Source organism: Pteropus medius, unplaced genomic scaffold (genome assembly GCF_902729225.1).
Source record: "Pteropus medius unplaced genomic scaffold, Ma_sr-lr_union100, whole genome shotgun sequence".
Classification (NCBI taxonomy): Eukaryota; Metazoa; Chordata; class Mammalia; order Chiroptera; family Pteropodidae; genus Pteropus; species Pteropus medius.
Genome location: NW_024354499.1, coordinates 2,366,837 through 2,383,151, shown reverse-complemented (window position 1 = coordinate 2,383,151; position 16,315 = coordinate 2,366,837). Strand labels below are relative to the sequence as shown.

Genomic DNA, 16,315 nt, shown 5'->3' with positions numbered 1-16,315 from the left:
AGCTATAGAGACAGAGGAGATGAAGGACAGACTCATTAGAGGGTTTTGAGATCAGATTTATGTTTTCAAAGAATCGCTCTACAAGGTCATTCTGGCTGTGTGTGGAGAACAGGCTCTAGGAGATGGAGAATAGAAGAGAGAATAGTTAGGAGAATGTTGGTCTTAGCCAGGGTTGAGATGCTGGACCAGGGTGATGGCATCAGAGGCACGCTTTGAAGATAGAGCTCCCAGGACTTGGTCATGGAGTGAACATGGAAGAGGGATAGAATTAGAGGCCCCTTTGACATTAAGGGAATGGGAAAGGCGTTTACTGTGATGGGGAAGACTGAGAAGAGGGTGGGTTTCTATTGTGTTCAGAGCACTGTCCTGGGTACCACAGGGGAAATGAACATAACCAGGACCGTTTTTTCCCCAAGCAGACTTATCGATATATAATTAGATCTAATAAATAATAAAATTCACTGGTCTTAATGTATAATTCAGTGAGTTTCACCAAACTGACACAACACAGTCATAATGCTAACCTCACAGCAATGAAGACGTAGCACAATTCTGTCACCCTAACAGCTCCTGTACCCTTTGTAGTCAGCGCCTTCCCCACCTCCAGACATCAGCAGTTCCTGATCTGCTCTGTAACTTTTACTCTGAAGGAACGATTGTAAAAATCACCAAACAAGTTAGAGTATGATAAATACTGTAATTGTGTGGGAATGTGGGGAGGGTTCATTGCAAGTTTGGGGAGACCAGTTAAGTTGTGACTTACTTAGTTTTCTTTACAAAAATATAGAGAACTATGCTTCCTAAGAGGAATATGAATTCTTTAAAACAGCAATGTTGTTTCCCAGATTGGTGGTGGACACTCATGAAAAGTGATTGTTGCCTATTTCATATGGTTCTTTCCTAAATAATTATATACATGAACTTCTGTTTCAGTGAATTTGGGCGGTTTGAAGGATCACATTAAAGAGATCCAGAGGTGCAGGCGTCTGATTCTTATTGCTTGTGGAACAAGTTATCATGCTGGTGTCGCAGTAAGTGCCTTCTTAAACTTTTAATTGTGTTATGTTGGATATTAGAAGGTATCTGCAGACAAGTAGTACTCCAGTAACGCACCGTTTAAAACTATCCTTTGTTAAAACATGTTATTTTTTCATGTTGCGATGACAAAAATCAAGAAGGTTGGGGGAGAAATTTTAACAGCTGTTTGGAATTATTTATTAATAGAAGGTCTGCTTTAGAAAGATCCTTCGATATATAGGTAGACTGCCTGCAGCTGGCTTCATGAAAGCCAGAGTGGGAAAGTTTTGTACCATCCTGGCCTTGTTTTCCGGGGCACATGCCCACCTCTACAAGAGTAGTCATTGGGTTTTGCTTCTTGTTGTCCTCTTGCCCCAGACAGCTGGCTGGTACCATGTGTCAGCCTCATCAGGATTTTACTTGGTAGGCACATTTCTACAGAGTGGAAATTGCTTTTTGCCAGACTTTGTTTTGTAAATTATTATTTTGGAAACTGAAATTCTGTATCAGAGATGTGTGTTGGTTGTCATTGCGGAAACATAGGAATGTAACAGTCTTTTAGTTCAATAAATCAGATCTATGTATAGTGTTCTTATAAAGAGACGGTTTATGTACTGCTGATTTCAACCCCACAAGTACAGAAGGCCCTTACACATTCCGTGGCTACTTTTAGGATGATTCCCAAAGTTCGTGTCATAGTAATTTTTTATTTGTTGCATCATAAATATATATTATCTGCACTTGTGGAAGCCAGTCATTTAACTAGTGAGTGAAACTAGCTGGTCACCCAGCCCTTACATCTCAGCAGCCAGCTTTACTCTTTTCTGAAGCAACTCCTGCCAACAAAAATTACTAAAAAGGAAAGTCTTTTCAGTATTGAATAGAATAAAAAGTGATGGTTTTGAGCATGGAAAAAAAGAATGAATTAAAGACATTAGGGTAAATTAAAGAATTGGCTAATTTAGTGTTGGTTTAGATATATTACTGAAAGAGCTCTTTATTCAGAAATAAAAAAATTGATTAAATGTTTTATCTCATGTAAGCCTGAATTTTGGGGCAGAAGTTATATACTCTGTTAAATTTTCTAATTTTGAAATTTGAGTAGATATATGGTGGTTGGTTTGTTTGGTAGATGCCAAGACTACTACAGTTAACAAACATTATAGATTCCCTCGTGGTTTTTCATATTAAATAATGTCACTAATTGTATTCTATCTAGTTTTTTTTTTTTGGGGGGGGTGGATAGTCAAACTTGAATGACACATTTTCATAGCTGCTTTTTCAGTATTGCCTCTGTATCCTGAATCATTCTAAGTATAGCTTGCATTTCAAAATGTTAATTGTCTCTGGGTTCTTACCGTGGCATACAGTGGAATTTAACATTAAATTAGTCTCTTACGGAGAAACTGTGTTGTTCTATATAAAAAGAGTTGCTTCCACTGAAAGAACAAACCATTCATTAGCATAGATATATCTTGAGATTACTTTATTGGGGTATATTATTTTTATTTTGAAGAACATAATTTGAGAGGAATGTATTATAAACTGGTGGGGGTGGAGTTTGATTTAAATTTGTTTGCGGGAAAACATTTAGCATTTTAGTGTCAGTAACTTATTTATGTATAATTAGCAAATAAAATACACCAATGGAAAAGTTTAGTTAAAAATAGGAACATTTTATCTTTGAGGACTTTCTGTACATGATGTGATAATGTTGTTAAAAAGTGCCAAACCAAAGTTATAGGACAAAACAATTCGGTTTATGTTTGTGGCAGGGAAGTTAAAAAGATATAAAATAAGGAAACCTTTGCAGTTGTACGCTGCTGCGAAGGAGGAATGCAGGGATGGGGGTACAAGATGGCGGGGCCACTTGCCTCAAGAAGCAGGTTGTCTCCACAGTTATTACAATAACTAAATCTATGCAACTTGTAGAGCCTAAAATTTTTGCTGCCTAAAAGTTAATTATTCTGCCATTTTTAAATTTTCTGTTGTTTAGAGTAAAAGGAATTTATTTAGAATGGAAATTTAGTAAAATGAATGTTGGGGTGCCCTTTGAGCAGAAGCACGCTAGTCCCTACTTTACCTTTCATTCTACAGAATTTGCAAGTAGTGAGTTTTCTTAAACAAGATTTCTAAATGTATTGACTGTGTTTTGGAACAGTATTGTTTATGAATACATAGTATTTTGAAGTGTTTAATTTTTCCCTGGGTATTTATATATCTGTTATTACTTATTTGAAATCTCACTGACTTGTTATTATATGAATTGCCATTTAAAGGTAAGGAATTGGAAAGTTAGAGATAAGAAACAAGCTAACTCAGAACAGTGCTTTTCCCACTTAGCTTCTGAAAGCATTTGATATGTGTGGATGTATTTGCTTATAATAGTACATACATTGATATCTGTCTAAAGAGATGTGTATTAAAGTGTTGCCAGCGCTTATCTCCTGGGCAGTGGGTTTTGATTATTTTTTATACTTTATATTTTTTATATTTTCTAACAATGCATGGGTATCGTTTTTATAATCAGAAAAAGTGAAAACTATACATTGAGTCCAAAGAAGACCAGTGAAAAAGAGAATTTGAAGTAACATTGTTTGACCAGGTCATCTCTTCTCTGCAGACACGTCAAGTTCTTGAAGAGCTGACTGAGTTGCCTGTTATGGTGGAACTAGCCAGCGATTTCCTGGATAGAAACACGCCAGTTTTTCGAGATGATGTTTGCTTTTTCATTAGTCAGTCAGGTATGCTAACTGACTCAAAGGAAATGAAAGTCATTTTTTCTAGTAATTATCTTGGCAAAAACTGGTACTTAAAGATAAAATAGTATTGCAGATGACTAGATGACTTGACAAATAGAAATTTATTTTGATGTTATGTAATCCTTTGTGAATTAGTAAAATTAAAATGCTTTACACTCAAAGAACTGAATTTTCAAAGAGAAAGGAGAAATGATCCAAAAAAGTAAGATTCTATTAGAGTTTTACTGATTGTTGTGTGTGTTTTAAATTTTATTTGAAACAAATGGTATTGTTCAAAGTATAGTCAAGTTTCTGTTTTTGCATCTAAGAAACAGAATATGTTAACCACTCTGTGTCTTCCTTTTTATACAGGTGAGACAGCAGATACCCTGATGGGTCTTCGGTACTGCAAGGAGAGAGGAGCTTTAACTGTGGGGATCACAAACACAGTGGGCAGTTCCATATCAAGGGAGACAGACTGTGGAGTTCACATTAATGCTGGGCCCGAGATTGGCGTGGCCAGCACAAAGGTAAATTCTTGGCTTGTTGCTCATGTGATTACCGAATCACAGTGTTGATGAAAACAGACTAATCTCTATCTTGTGCTTCATTGGTCAGCACTTACAGAACTCATATAGTTTACTAGTTGTTGTAATTATTGTAAGACTTAAGGATCAATAATAGATAAAACACTTGTTATCCCTTCCCATCCCCCCATTTTAAGAATATAAAAGGGACAAATGTATATAACATAAGTCCATTTTGAAAAGGTGTCTGATGACTCTCCCTTCGTCACTTGCACTCCGCCTTCCTGCTGCGGTGGGATGCATGGTAAGTATAACATTCCCTTTTTTTTATTACATATTGTAGGGATTTAGAAAAATAACAAGTTAGAAACATTCAGTTTAATTCTAATAATTTTTGACATTTTTCTTTACATCGTTATGATTTCTAATAAGTCAAAATATACATACTCCCTATGAAAGTTTATAAAGAGGAATATACCTTTAGTGTAGAATTTGGTCATTTAAAAGGATAAAAGTTAGTATTATAGGACAGTATCTGTTTCATTGGTGGAGATTTAAAAGCAGCTTCATTTTTTTTAAGGCCTAGTGAGACTACTTTGCTCTTTGAAATTGAGGTATGCATAGATATAATAATAAAAATAGGAATCTTAGAAAGTTGTATAAATGCAAAGATGATTTTCACAGATGTATTACTCTTTATGATTACAGAATTTTGGTTGTCTGTTTTTCTGCTTTAGTTTAATATTTCTTGCTGATTTCCTGATAAGATGCTTAGATATTGGTGGACTTAACTCTAATTAAAGATGCGTGGAAGATGTCAACCTGTGCATAACCACGTTTGAGTATTTTTTCCTTTTAAAGACCCTCGTGGAGAATTTTTTTCGTGTGGAAAATTTGTAATTCTTACGTAAAAACTCTGAGTGAGGCTTTTGTTTCCTGGTTACTTTGATATTGCTAACACTGTAATTTTCAGAAAGCTGAAACCTGAATTTTCTCCATGTGCTAATTAAAACATGTAAGATGTTTGTGCTTGGGTTTCCATTCTGTGCCTGAATAAATAACCAGCCGCCCTAAGCAGCAGCTTGTGGATTCTTGGAAGTGTCCAGAAGACAGCTTGGATGGGGAATTGTTTACAACACATTGTGAAGCAAGGGCTTCAGCATGGTATAAGTACATCCATCAACGGAATGGATGCTGTCGACTTAGTTTTTTATCAAATCTTTCTTGAACTGTCAATTGCTAGGAGAAATACAACTTTTTTGTTATCTAATTCTATAGTTTATGAAAGCTTTAATTTTGTTCAACATTTTATTATGATAATTTTCAATCATACAGCACAGTTAAAAAAATTTTACATTAATACCCATATACCCATCACCTAGATTGTACCATTTTCCTTTTTATCTATAGTTTTATTGAGGTATAATTTTCATACTATAACATCAGTTTTTAAGTGTATAGTTTTAGTAAATTTGGCTGTGTAACTGTCATCACAATCCAGTTTTATAAGACTTAACTCACCCGAAAAAGTTTCTGTGTCCCTTTACTTTCAATCCTCACACCTACCATTCAGCCTCAGGCAGTTACTATTGTCTTTTCTTGTTATATCATTTTCCAGAAATTTCTTATGAACGGAATTGTATAATACATGTCTTTGATGTCTGGCTTCTACCATTTAACATGAGGTTTTTGAGGTTTATTCATGTTATTTGTATCAATAGTTCTTTTTTTTTAAATTCCCTTTTTATTTTGAAATAACTACAGATTTATAGGAAGCTGCAAAGATAGTTAGAGAATTCCATGTATTCTTCACCCAGTTTTCCCCAATGGTTACATCTTGCATAAGAAAATAAGTATCTTTTTATAATACATACTTTAATTTCTTTAAAAAAATGACTCCCTTAAAAATTATAGTAAGTATGGTAATTTTGTCTTTAATTTTTCTTGGATTCTAAAGTAAATTTGTTTTCTTCAACAACCTGGGACAATCTGGAAAAGTTTTGAGATGTTTAGTCATAGACTATTTCTTAATGGTAAATATAAGTTTATACGTTAATGGGTGATCAAAGAAGTTTATCATTGATCCTGGTCTCTGGGCCCTGTGATGGAGCTAGCACAAGAATTCTATGATCTTGATTGCAAATTCCTAATTTGCCTGAAAAACTGTCAGGGTTAGAAAGATATTACTAACTTTTTCAAAATATCAGACCATAGACAGTTTGACATTTTTATAGGAATTGATGGGTATAAATGTGTAGGTTTGGCAATTTTTATGTTATTACAGGTGTGTAGAATTTTACCAAAGTACTGACTTTTGTTGATTTTTTAAAATAAACCAATATAACTTTATTTTTGGCTGACTAAAAAGTAAAACCAAGTTTAAAAGTTCAGAGTCAACATTTTTCTGGTACAGTCTTTCAAACCTCAGTAAATTCAAAATGTCAAGTATAACTTATTTTTCTTATAATTGTTTTTTTGGTACATATTGTTGAAACGAAACACATGAAGTTGCAATTAAGCTGTAATAGGAATGCAGTGGGAAAATGTCTGCATTAAAGTTACTGTTTAATCTTTGTACTTGAAAACCAGTGTTGAGATGTTTTAAGTCCAAATAAAGAAACATTACTTTGTAGAATAAGATTTTGAGTTATGGGCTGGAGAAACTAGAATACTCATGATCTCATCAGTTTGTATTGGAAATAGTTTAGGTATCCCAGGGGTCCAATATACTGGGTCTCTCCCTCTGTCCTGATAGTATATTTTGTGATTAATCACTTTATTGAGAAGTAAACTAAGAGGGACTGGAATTTAGAATACAGATGTGCTCATTAGACCTGAGGCAAGGGACTCAAATCCACCTTAGTGCTGTGGGAAAAAAGAAATCCCAGTCTGTGGGTGGAACATGTAGGTGCACAGGGACAGGTAAGTGGCGGGGAATGTCTGAGTAGCTGATAACAGGGCGGTCCAGTAAGAGAAATGAGGGAATCTCATTTAACTATTGGAAAGGTAAGGAGCATTGGCAGACTATGATTTTATTATACAGGAGGCTCATTATCCACATTATGACAGGAAAATATTCACCAATGAAGTGATCCCTTATCCAGAGAAGAGTAATAGAGAATCAGCATATAACCCACAAAACCCCCCAGAATTTCCTAAAGTTAAAATCATACACAACACTGTAGCTGACCACACCATAATAACCCTAGTGATTTAATAATAAAAGTGTGAATAAAAACCTCAAACGCCTGAAACATAAAAATGTTCCTCTAAATAATAGATGAGTTAAGGAGATATCAGAACCACTATTTAAAAAGAACTAGAAAAAATAATGACAGTGAACAATATGGGTAAAAATCTAGTGTGGCCAAAGTGATTAATTAAAGGTAAATTCATGACATTAAATGCTTTATCTTCAAAAAAGAAAATGAATTAAGTATTTAACTTAAAATATTAGAAAAAGTTTAGCAACTTAATAAAGCAGAAGGAGGCAAATAATAGAGAAAAATGAATGAACTGCAAAACAGCTTCAAGACCTTCATCTTGGAGGGCCTTAGCTGTTCTTCTGGAAACTTCCTAGGATTTTATTTGTATTACTGTGAAGTAAAAAAGTTGGCCTTAGAATCTATCTCAACATGATGTTTCACTGTGACAACAAGTGAGTTAGAATTGGCTCTCTATGAAACGTATTTGCTATCCAGGTCTAGAAATTCCTTCTACTTTAATAGGAAGAAATAAGTAAAACAATGGGAAAAGAAGAAACAGAATTCTCCTTAATAGCAGTTGTTATTATTGACTACCTGTAGAGCTTAAGAATATCAAGTACAGACTACTTAGAATGAATAAGAATTTATATGACGCGCTTTATATAAAATATATACAAAAATATTTCTCTATGAACTGCCAGTAGCTACTTAGAAAAGATATGTGTATGTATGATTGGAGGAGGGTTCTATTTTCAATAGTTAATAAAAAATACTTTAAAATAACTTTACCAAGAAATGTGTAAGGTGCTCCATAAATATTTGTTGAAGAGATGGTAACTATATAACTTCATAGACTTTTAAATTCCTAATACAAATTGATGAAATATCATATTTCTGGATGGGAAGATAGTTTTGTAAAGAAATGACAGATCTGTGGGACAGAATCAGTAGTCTTGCAACAAAACTCTAGTACATCAAAGCACTTGGACTATGGAAAATGTCACAAACCAGTAGAGAAAGGGTGGGGTGAAATGGAGAGAAAATTAGATATTTATAAAAAAAACCAGAAGTTAATACTTTGCTCTAAAATTTCAGATGGACTAAAAAGAACAATGTAAAGATAAAGTCAAATAAGAAGGGACAATGAAAACAACATAATTAAGAAAATTTAATAATACTTAATTGATGTTAGAATGGAAGAACTGTCTAAACTTAATACATGAAAGTTAAAAAAAATAAAACTCTGTGTCAATGAACATCATTATAAAAGGTTACCCAAACTGGGAGAAAGTATTTGAAACATAACAGTAAAGACCCTCATAAAGCCAACTAAAAAAAACAAAAACAAAACCAAATTGAAAAACAAGTGAACAATGAAGTTTATTCTCAGAAGAGGAGACATAAATACCTAACAAGCATGAATAAAATTACAATTTTATTTTTCAGATTTAAGATATGTATGGTAAAGTAGTAATAAGAGTCCATTGTCCAGCAGTTAAATAGTAAAAATTTGTTAAAAGGATAATTCTCAGTATTTTACAGAATGTGACAAAACAGTCATATCTTAAATTCACATGCAGCTAATGGGAATGAAAGTAGTCTTGGCAGCATGACTGCAAGTTTTAAAATAGTCACAGTTCTATAGGAAGATCTTTGATTTTTGAACTACCTGGGTCTTTTAGTTCCAGCTTTCATCAATAAAAAGTTTGTTTTTCGCCTATATGTCAGACATTATGCTGAATGCTTTACACTTATTTAATTCTCATGATTCCCTTGTAAGTACTGTGTACCTTTAACAGAAGGGCCATTCGAGCCCTAAAGAAATGCAAAAAGATACACATTAGTAAATAAGAAAGCATTCTGTCTTGGGAAAGTATTTGTTACGTTAATTGAAAATAAAAGCAAGTTATAAAATTGAATAATTTTCTCAATAATATAAAATAAAACAGATTAGAAGGCAGTATTCACAGATGTTATTAATAGCATGTTATTAATGTAGATATTTCTATAAGATTGAGGATTATTCCTATTTTTATTTACTTTTATACAGTTGAACTTAAAAAAAAAATTAGCCAAACTTTGGGGGAAAAAAAAAAGTGGGAGTGAAGAAAAGGCAATAAGCAAAAATGAAAAAAAATCAAAGAGCAATTTTTTAAAGAATTCAATAAAGTAATGCAACTATGTTAAGGAGAGCCCTTCAAACCCTTGCTTTTGACTTACATAAAAAACAGTTTGGTCCCACACGCAGATTCCCTCTCTTCTTACTTCCTTTAGCATATCTTCCTTTCTCAAGGGTATTAAGGATTTCATGAGCGTCCAGTGCACTGTAAGGAACTTTTATTTTGTATCTGGAAATAAAGATTAAGTCATTTGTTCAAATTCAGAAAAGGGAAATAGTGACAGTTTTCCTAAAAACTGGTTCAAGTTCACTGTTACTAATGCTGGGGTTTTTTTTGTTTTGTTTTTTAATGGATAATATGTATCTATAAAACCAATGGGAATTTTTAATTTTCATCTTTTTTTAAATGAAAAATTGCATGTTCTTAAAATGCAACTGCAACTAATTCTTCTGCTTTTTTGTGGTGTTTCAGGCTTACACCAGCCAGTTTGTATCCCTGGTGATGTTTGCCCTTATGATGTGTGATGATAGGATCTCCATGCAAGAGAGACGCAAAGAGATCCTACTCGGGTTGAAGCGACTGCCTGGTACAAAGATAGTCTCATACTATACTTTTGTCGTCTAAGGGCGTTGGTAGGGGGTGAAATTCTCTTCTTATCGTTGAAGCTGTGGTTTGTAGCTGTTTAGTCAATAAATCTTTCTACTTTTGCACCTTTGGATTTAAAAATCCCTCACTGATATCACAGAAGAATAGAAACACATTTGTTGGTTTCTACCAATATGTTATTGTTATTAAATTGGTTCAGTTTATTGTCTTTTTTTCATAGATTTTTTTAATGTTATTTCTTAACAGATTTGATAAAGGAGGTACTGAGCATGGATGATGAAATTCAGAAACTGGCAACAGAACTTTATCATCAGAAGTCGGTCTTGATAATGGGACGTGGCTACCATTATGCTACTTGTCTTGAAGGGGCACTAGTAAGTCTTCTCACTTATAATTTCAGTCTGTTGATTTATGGACCTGGCACATAGTTGCACTTGTAGATTGAATGAAATAGGTGGAACTTTTTAAAGTGTCTTTGTCTTTATGGATTTTGATTTGTTAACTTGAGAAAGTGTAACATTTAATCGATAACACAAAAGTAAAAAGAAGAGTACAATTTAGCATGGTAATTTGGGTTTAGCAAATAACTTGGATTAATTTGTTGTCCAAATATGAGTAAAATAGAGACTAAGTTCTTTAGGTGTGGAATTTAATTCACGTCAAACATGAAGCAAGTAGAATAGTTACAAAGAAATATGAGTATGTTCACGATAATCTAAAATCCTGAAAAAGTCCTGTGGAGTTTTAAAACTTCCAGCAGCTTGTTTTTATAGACATAATGATCTATTAGCATGTTAATTATATATACAGATCAGTGGTCCTTTAATACTTTTGGATAGAGATAGCGGCTTCAGCCATCAGATATTCTGTGTAATATTTACTTAAGAATGGGTTTTTGAAAAATAGAATGAAGACTAATCTAGTTCTTTCCTGTTAGAAAATCAAAGAAATCACTTACATGCACTCTGAAGGCATCCTCGCTGGTGAATTGAAACATGGTCCTCTGGCTTTGGTGGATAAATTGATGCCTGTCATCATGATCATCATGAGAGATCACACTTATGCCAAGTGTCAGAATGCTCTTCAGCAGGTGGTTGCTAGGCAGGTAAGTCAGAGGCGGCTGTGAGGACACCTCGGGAGTCTAAGACTTGGGTCACTAAAACTTATTTGCACTTTGTAATATTTAAAGTGATAGACCAGTGCCCAGTAGGTAGCTTACAAAACATGTTTAGTTTTACATGTGCGGAATTTGAGATTCTCAAGAGTTTCAACAGGACTCAGCTTGTAGATCTCGTAATAGGCAGAACCAAGACCAGAACAGGTCTTGGTCTCCAAATCCTGTTCTCTTCAATTAGTGTATGAGTCAGCCTTTTAATTTAATATTCTTAAATGTATATTTCAAGAGAAATGAGATTTTATTTTTTTAATTAATTAATTTTTTTAATGTGACATCGGTTAATGAAATCCAATAAGTTTCAGCTGTATATTAAGAAGAACTAGATTTTGGGATGTGGGTCCATAGTGTAGCAGTTATCACATCTGCTTTACACGCGGAAGGTCCTGGGTTTGCGCCCCAGTGGAGCCATGGTCCATGTTCTATGGCCATGCCATCCTGAACAAGCCTGATGTCTGATCTTGGAAGCTAAGCAGGGTTGGGCCTGGTTAGTACTTGGATGGGAGACCACCTAGGAAGACCAGGTGCTATAGGCATAAATAATAATTTAAAAAAACAACAACTAGATTTTACATTAATACTTGGGGTGCTGTGCTTAACTGAGTTTTCTTCAGATCATTTGTCCTTCTTTATAAATCCCAAAAGATGTTAATCCCTAGTCACAACATAGTAGTTATGAACTTGGAAGGCAGACAGACCTGGATTCAAGTACAAATGGTTCCTGACTTAACGATAGGTTTGACTTAAAATTTTTCAACTTAACAATGGTGTGAAAGTATACATATGAAATTACACGAGATATTCAGCACTTTATTGTGAAATAGGCTTTGTGTTGGATGATTTTGCCTAACTGTAGGCGAATGTGTATTCCGAGCATGTTTAAGGTAGGCTAGGCTAAGCTATGATGCTTGGTAGGTATATTAAATGCATTTTCAGCATGTAATATTTTTAATTTACGATGGTTTATCGGGACATAACCTCATGGTTAGTCAAGGGGCGTCTGTACTGAGCCTGGTATGTCTTAGTTGTGTGAGTAAACAAATTACTGACTCCCACAAAGCCTCTTGTTTCCCCAACTGTAAGTGAGATCAATTTGACTTAGGGTTGTGAGTTTAAATAAGTCTGTGTCAGTTGAGGCCATATGCGAATTGTAGAGTGCAAAATTTGCTACAGCCCTGCCTTTGTTTACCAGTGATTCTGTGTGTGTTTTTCTTTTCCAGGGACGCCCAGTGGTGATTTGTGATAAGGAAGATACCGAGACCATTAAGAACACAAAAAGAACAATCAAGGTGCCCCACTCAGTGGACTGCTTGCAGGGTATTCTCAGCGTGATCCCTTTACAGCTGCTGGCTTTCCACCTTGCTGTGCTGAGAGGCTATGATGTAAGTGAATGCAACTGCAGAAATCTTGGGCTGGATTTTTACCTCAGTACACTCTGATAGTTTTCCTTTAAATATTTAACAATAGCATTCGAGAAATCCATCAGATATATATCTGTCATCTGTTATCTTTGGATGGTCTGATTTGTAGGTTACATTGTAACATTTTCTTACCCATAGAATTTAAAGAATCTTGGCGATGACCCTCTTTGTTGGAGATGACCTCCTTGGGGACCCTCTGCCTGTTTTCTTTCTGTTTCCTAATGGGGTAGCTATTGACAATTCTTTGGGACTATCTCACACATTGCAGGACTTTTAGAATTCCTGGTCCCCCAGTCACTATGACAATCAAAACATCCTATTTTTCTACATTTCTACTGTCCCTGCAGAGGGCTGCCACCTTGAACGAGGACCATGGGAGCTCTTTGTGTGCTAAACTGCCTCCTTTAGAATTCTTTTTCCTAACCGATTTTAGGTCTTTTCAAGACACATTATGGGTCTATATTTTCTAATCTAATTCTTTGTAGCCTATAATAAAAGTAGTTAATGAACACGTTTTCTGTTTTTATAAACAAAAATAATTTGCTTATAGGAACCCTTCAACCCCCAATCTGTATAATCTCTTTAATCTTGCTCTCTTTTTGCAGGTTGATTTCCCCCGGAATCTTGCCAAATCTGTAACTGTAGAATAAGGAGCATCTGAAACTGGGCGATTAAGCTACATAAGACACCTTTTGTATTTAAAACTTTGATTTAAAATATCACTCCTTTAAGCCTTTTTTTTTTTTTTTTTTTTTTTTTAGTAAATCCTTATTTATATATCAGTTATAATTAATCCACTCAACTTGTGATTTTTGTGAAATTACCTCATATTTTTCCAGTAATTTGCGGGGGAGTTTAAAAAATGGACTCTATATTCAAATCAGTATCAGAAGCAGATTTTGTTCTCATTTTCTTTAAAAGATGCTAGGTGCTGGATTTCTGGACCCTCCAGTCCAATCTGGATTGTGTGTTTTAAAAGTAATTGGCATTTGTTTTACCACATACTTCTATTCATTTAGACCAATAAAAGAGTAGTGTGTTAAACTGGAAGATCTAAAGCCAGTAGCAGTGTACTTAGACATTTCATTAAAGTTTTGTTAAGTTATATATAAAGAGAAGATGCTATGGTTTATTTTGAAATTTGTTTGTATACTTAAAAACTGAAAACGTTTCTTGGTGGGATTTCTACCTAAGTTAGGTTAACCTTAGTCTCTTAAACCTGTTGCTAGTTATCTGTAGGTCAAAGTAGCTTAGGAAGCTAAATAGTATAGTAGTGCATTAGTTTTCTCAAGCCCTTAACAAAACATTTGTACAATTTTATAGCACAGACTTTAAATTTGAGTTGCTGTGGACAACCGACAATATGATTTTAAATTTGAAGACAGGATACATACATGTTGGATAATACTGCTTTTTGTTTTTCATCTCCTAAAAGTGGTTTTTATTTCCTTGTGTCTATAGTTTTTTTAATGATTGCTGCTGAATGGCATATTTTATCTTGTTCTTTGAAATCCTCATACAGAGGATTTCAAATCAATAATTATATATTCAGAATTCTCTCCAATTTGTCCCAAAGATTTTCTTGCAGTTAATTTTAACTTCCCTTCACTGCCTTGTTGTGTAAAACTAGTATCTTTGTGCCAGTTTGGAAGCTCTTTGTAATTGTTTGGAAGATTTTTAAGTCTTTTGACTAATCATTTGACTCTAAATGTATATCGTGGGCTAGGCTTAGAAAAAGCTATATGCTTTACACTGAAATTAATGAAGAATTGCATCAAATTTAGTACAGGCATACCTTGGGGATGTTGCGGGTTGGGTTCCAGACCTCCGTAATAAAGCAAATATTGCAATAAAGTGAGTTGTGATCTTTTTGCTGGTGGAGGGTCTTGCCTTCAATTTGTAAAAAAAAAACAAAAAAAAAAACAAAACAAAAACAGCAACATCTGTGAAGCATAATAAAGTGAAGTGCAATAAAGCGAGGTATGCCTGTATTACTTCCTAGGTATTTTTCTCTTTGTATTTTCTGTGTTCTACCCTGAAATTTATTTAGGAAGAAGATGTAAATAAAGTGATATTGAGGTGCCTTCAGCTGGTTAGTGTCAAATATGGAAGTTAATAATTTAAAATATTTAGAATAGACTATGAGTTTGATACTTAAAAAATTGTAATTAACTTCATGGGGCTTTTTTGGCTAAATCTTGGGGGTTATAGGACAGCGTGTTTATGTTTTAGTTAAGTCTTCTTTCAAAAGTGAAGGTAAGAATTGTGAAGTAATTGGAAGGACTCATAGATGTAGACTAGAAACCTGATTGTTTTTAAAAATAAAATTGGGTTACTCTTTGCATCACATGTATAGCTTCTATAGCTATATTTATCTTAGTGTTTCTAAGATTATTTTGTGTAGGCCTGCCAGTTTTAGTGTATATACAGTGTCATTTCTCACATTATATTAGCATTTTATGCACATAATTTGTATGGGTTTGTAGCATTTCTTAATGATCTAAAGTTTGAGTCAGCATTCTAAATGAAAACTAATACGTGAAATCAATCCTTAATTTTCATAATCTCTCTCTTCCCCTGCCAAACACACACTTCAAGCTAGAATAAATTTTAAACCAAATATCAAAGGTCAGTGGTAAAAAAAAAAAAAGTAATATTTTCCAAACATGATTTCTCCTCCATGCCCCTTCTTCTTGCTTCCTACCCTATTTAACATAGTGATTTTGAGATTCTTTTATGAATTATGAACACAAAAAAGGATACTATAGTGAGGTAAACTGCTAATAAGTGTTCATGCCTAGTATAAACTAATGTAGGATAAGAAAATCTGATTTTCAAGGAAGATATTCTACAAAAAGAGTTCTTTATGTAAAAGTTCTTCCATGTAGTACATTTAATGTTTAAATTTGCTCATATATAATGTAGAGTTCCTTACCCCAGGCCATGTGTAGCATTTCATATGTAGCCCAGTGAATGATTATTACTTTGGAGTCAGCTTTTCCATCTTCCTTTAATCACCTAAGTTATTGGAATAAATGATAGGAGAAAACTTAACGTTAACTGTTTTTAATTTGTTATAACTATGTCAACAACCTATTACGGGCAAGTAACTGCTAGGGACTAACAAATGCATCTTGTTAAAAGCAAAGCTCACTTCTTCCCTGGTGGACTCGTCATCACTAGTGAAGACTGGGATTATTGAAAGGAAGGCAGAGGGTGAGAGAGTAAGAAATGGAGTTGAGCTGGGTAATTAAATGTTGTGAGTGGATTTTGTTCACTTAAATAATGGTCCAAGTTTTCGGGTGTATCACGTTTGTAAGAGATGAAACATACTTAGTAGAGTAAGCTATTATCACAGGCTATAGGTCCATGTTTCCGTGGTCTTCAAAGGAATGACACATTAAATGCAAAGTGAAAAACAAGCCTAATACTACTCAAAAGGGAACTGACACAGGGCAATGTGCAGATGAGGTTGTTGGGTAAGGGAGCTAATACAGATTCTC

At 34.2% G+C, this 16,315-nt stretch overlaps 1 protein-coding gene and 1 pseudogene across 2 annotated transcripts in view; both read left to right on the top strand.

Moving 5' to 3' along the window:
- Positions 1–15,866, top strand: part of GFPT1 (glutamine--fructose-6-phosphate transaminase 1) — a 53,441-nt gene extending 37,575 nt beyond the window's left edge. The window contains exons 12-19 of one of the 2 annotated variants that reach the window (XM_039852451.1): positions 934–1,031; positions 3,641–3,761; positions 4,131–4,288; positions 10,083–10,197; positions 10,464–10,591; positions 11,155–11,322; positions 12,612–12,773; positions 13,418–15,866. In XM_039852451.1, coding sequence (XP_039708385.1) covers positions 934–1,031; positions 3,641–3,761; positions 4,131–4,288; positions 10,083–10,197; positions 10,464–10,591; positions 11,155–11,322; positions 12,612–12,773; positions 13,418–13,462 — 995 coding nt within the window. In that variant the 3' untranslated portion in view covers positions 13,463–15,866. Of the gene's footprint in view, positions 1–933; positions 1,032–3,640; positions 3,762–4,130; positions 4,289–10,082; positions 10,198–10,463; positions 10,592–11,154; positions 11,323–12,611; positions 12,974–13,417 lie in introns of those variants that run through there. The other variant, XM_039852450.1, reaches the window with a different exon arrangement.
- On the top strand, positions 11,812–11,927 carry LOC120594683 (uncharacterized; annotated as a pseudogene).
- Positions 15,867–16,315: the final 449 nt, after the last annotated feature.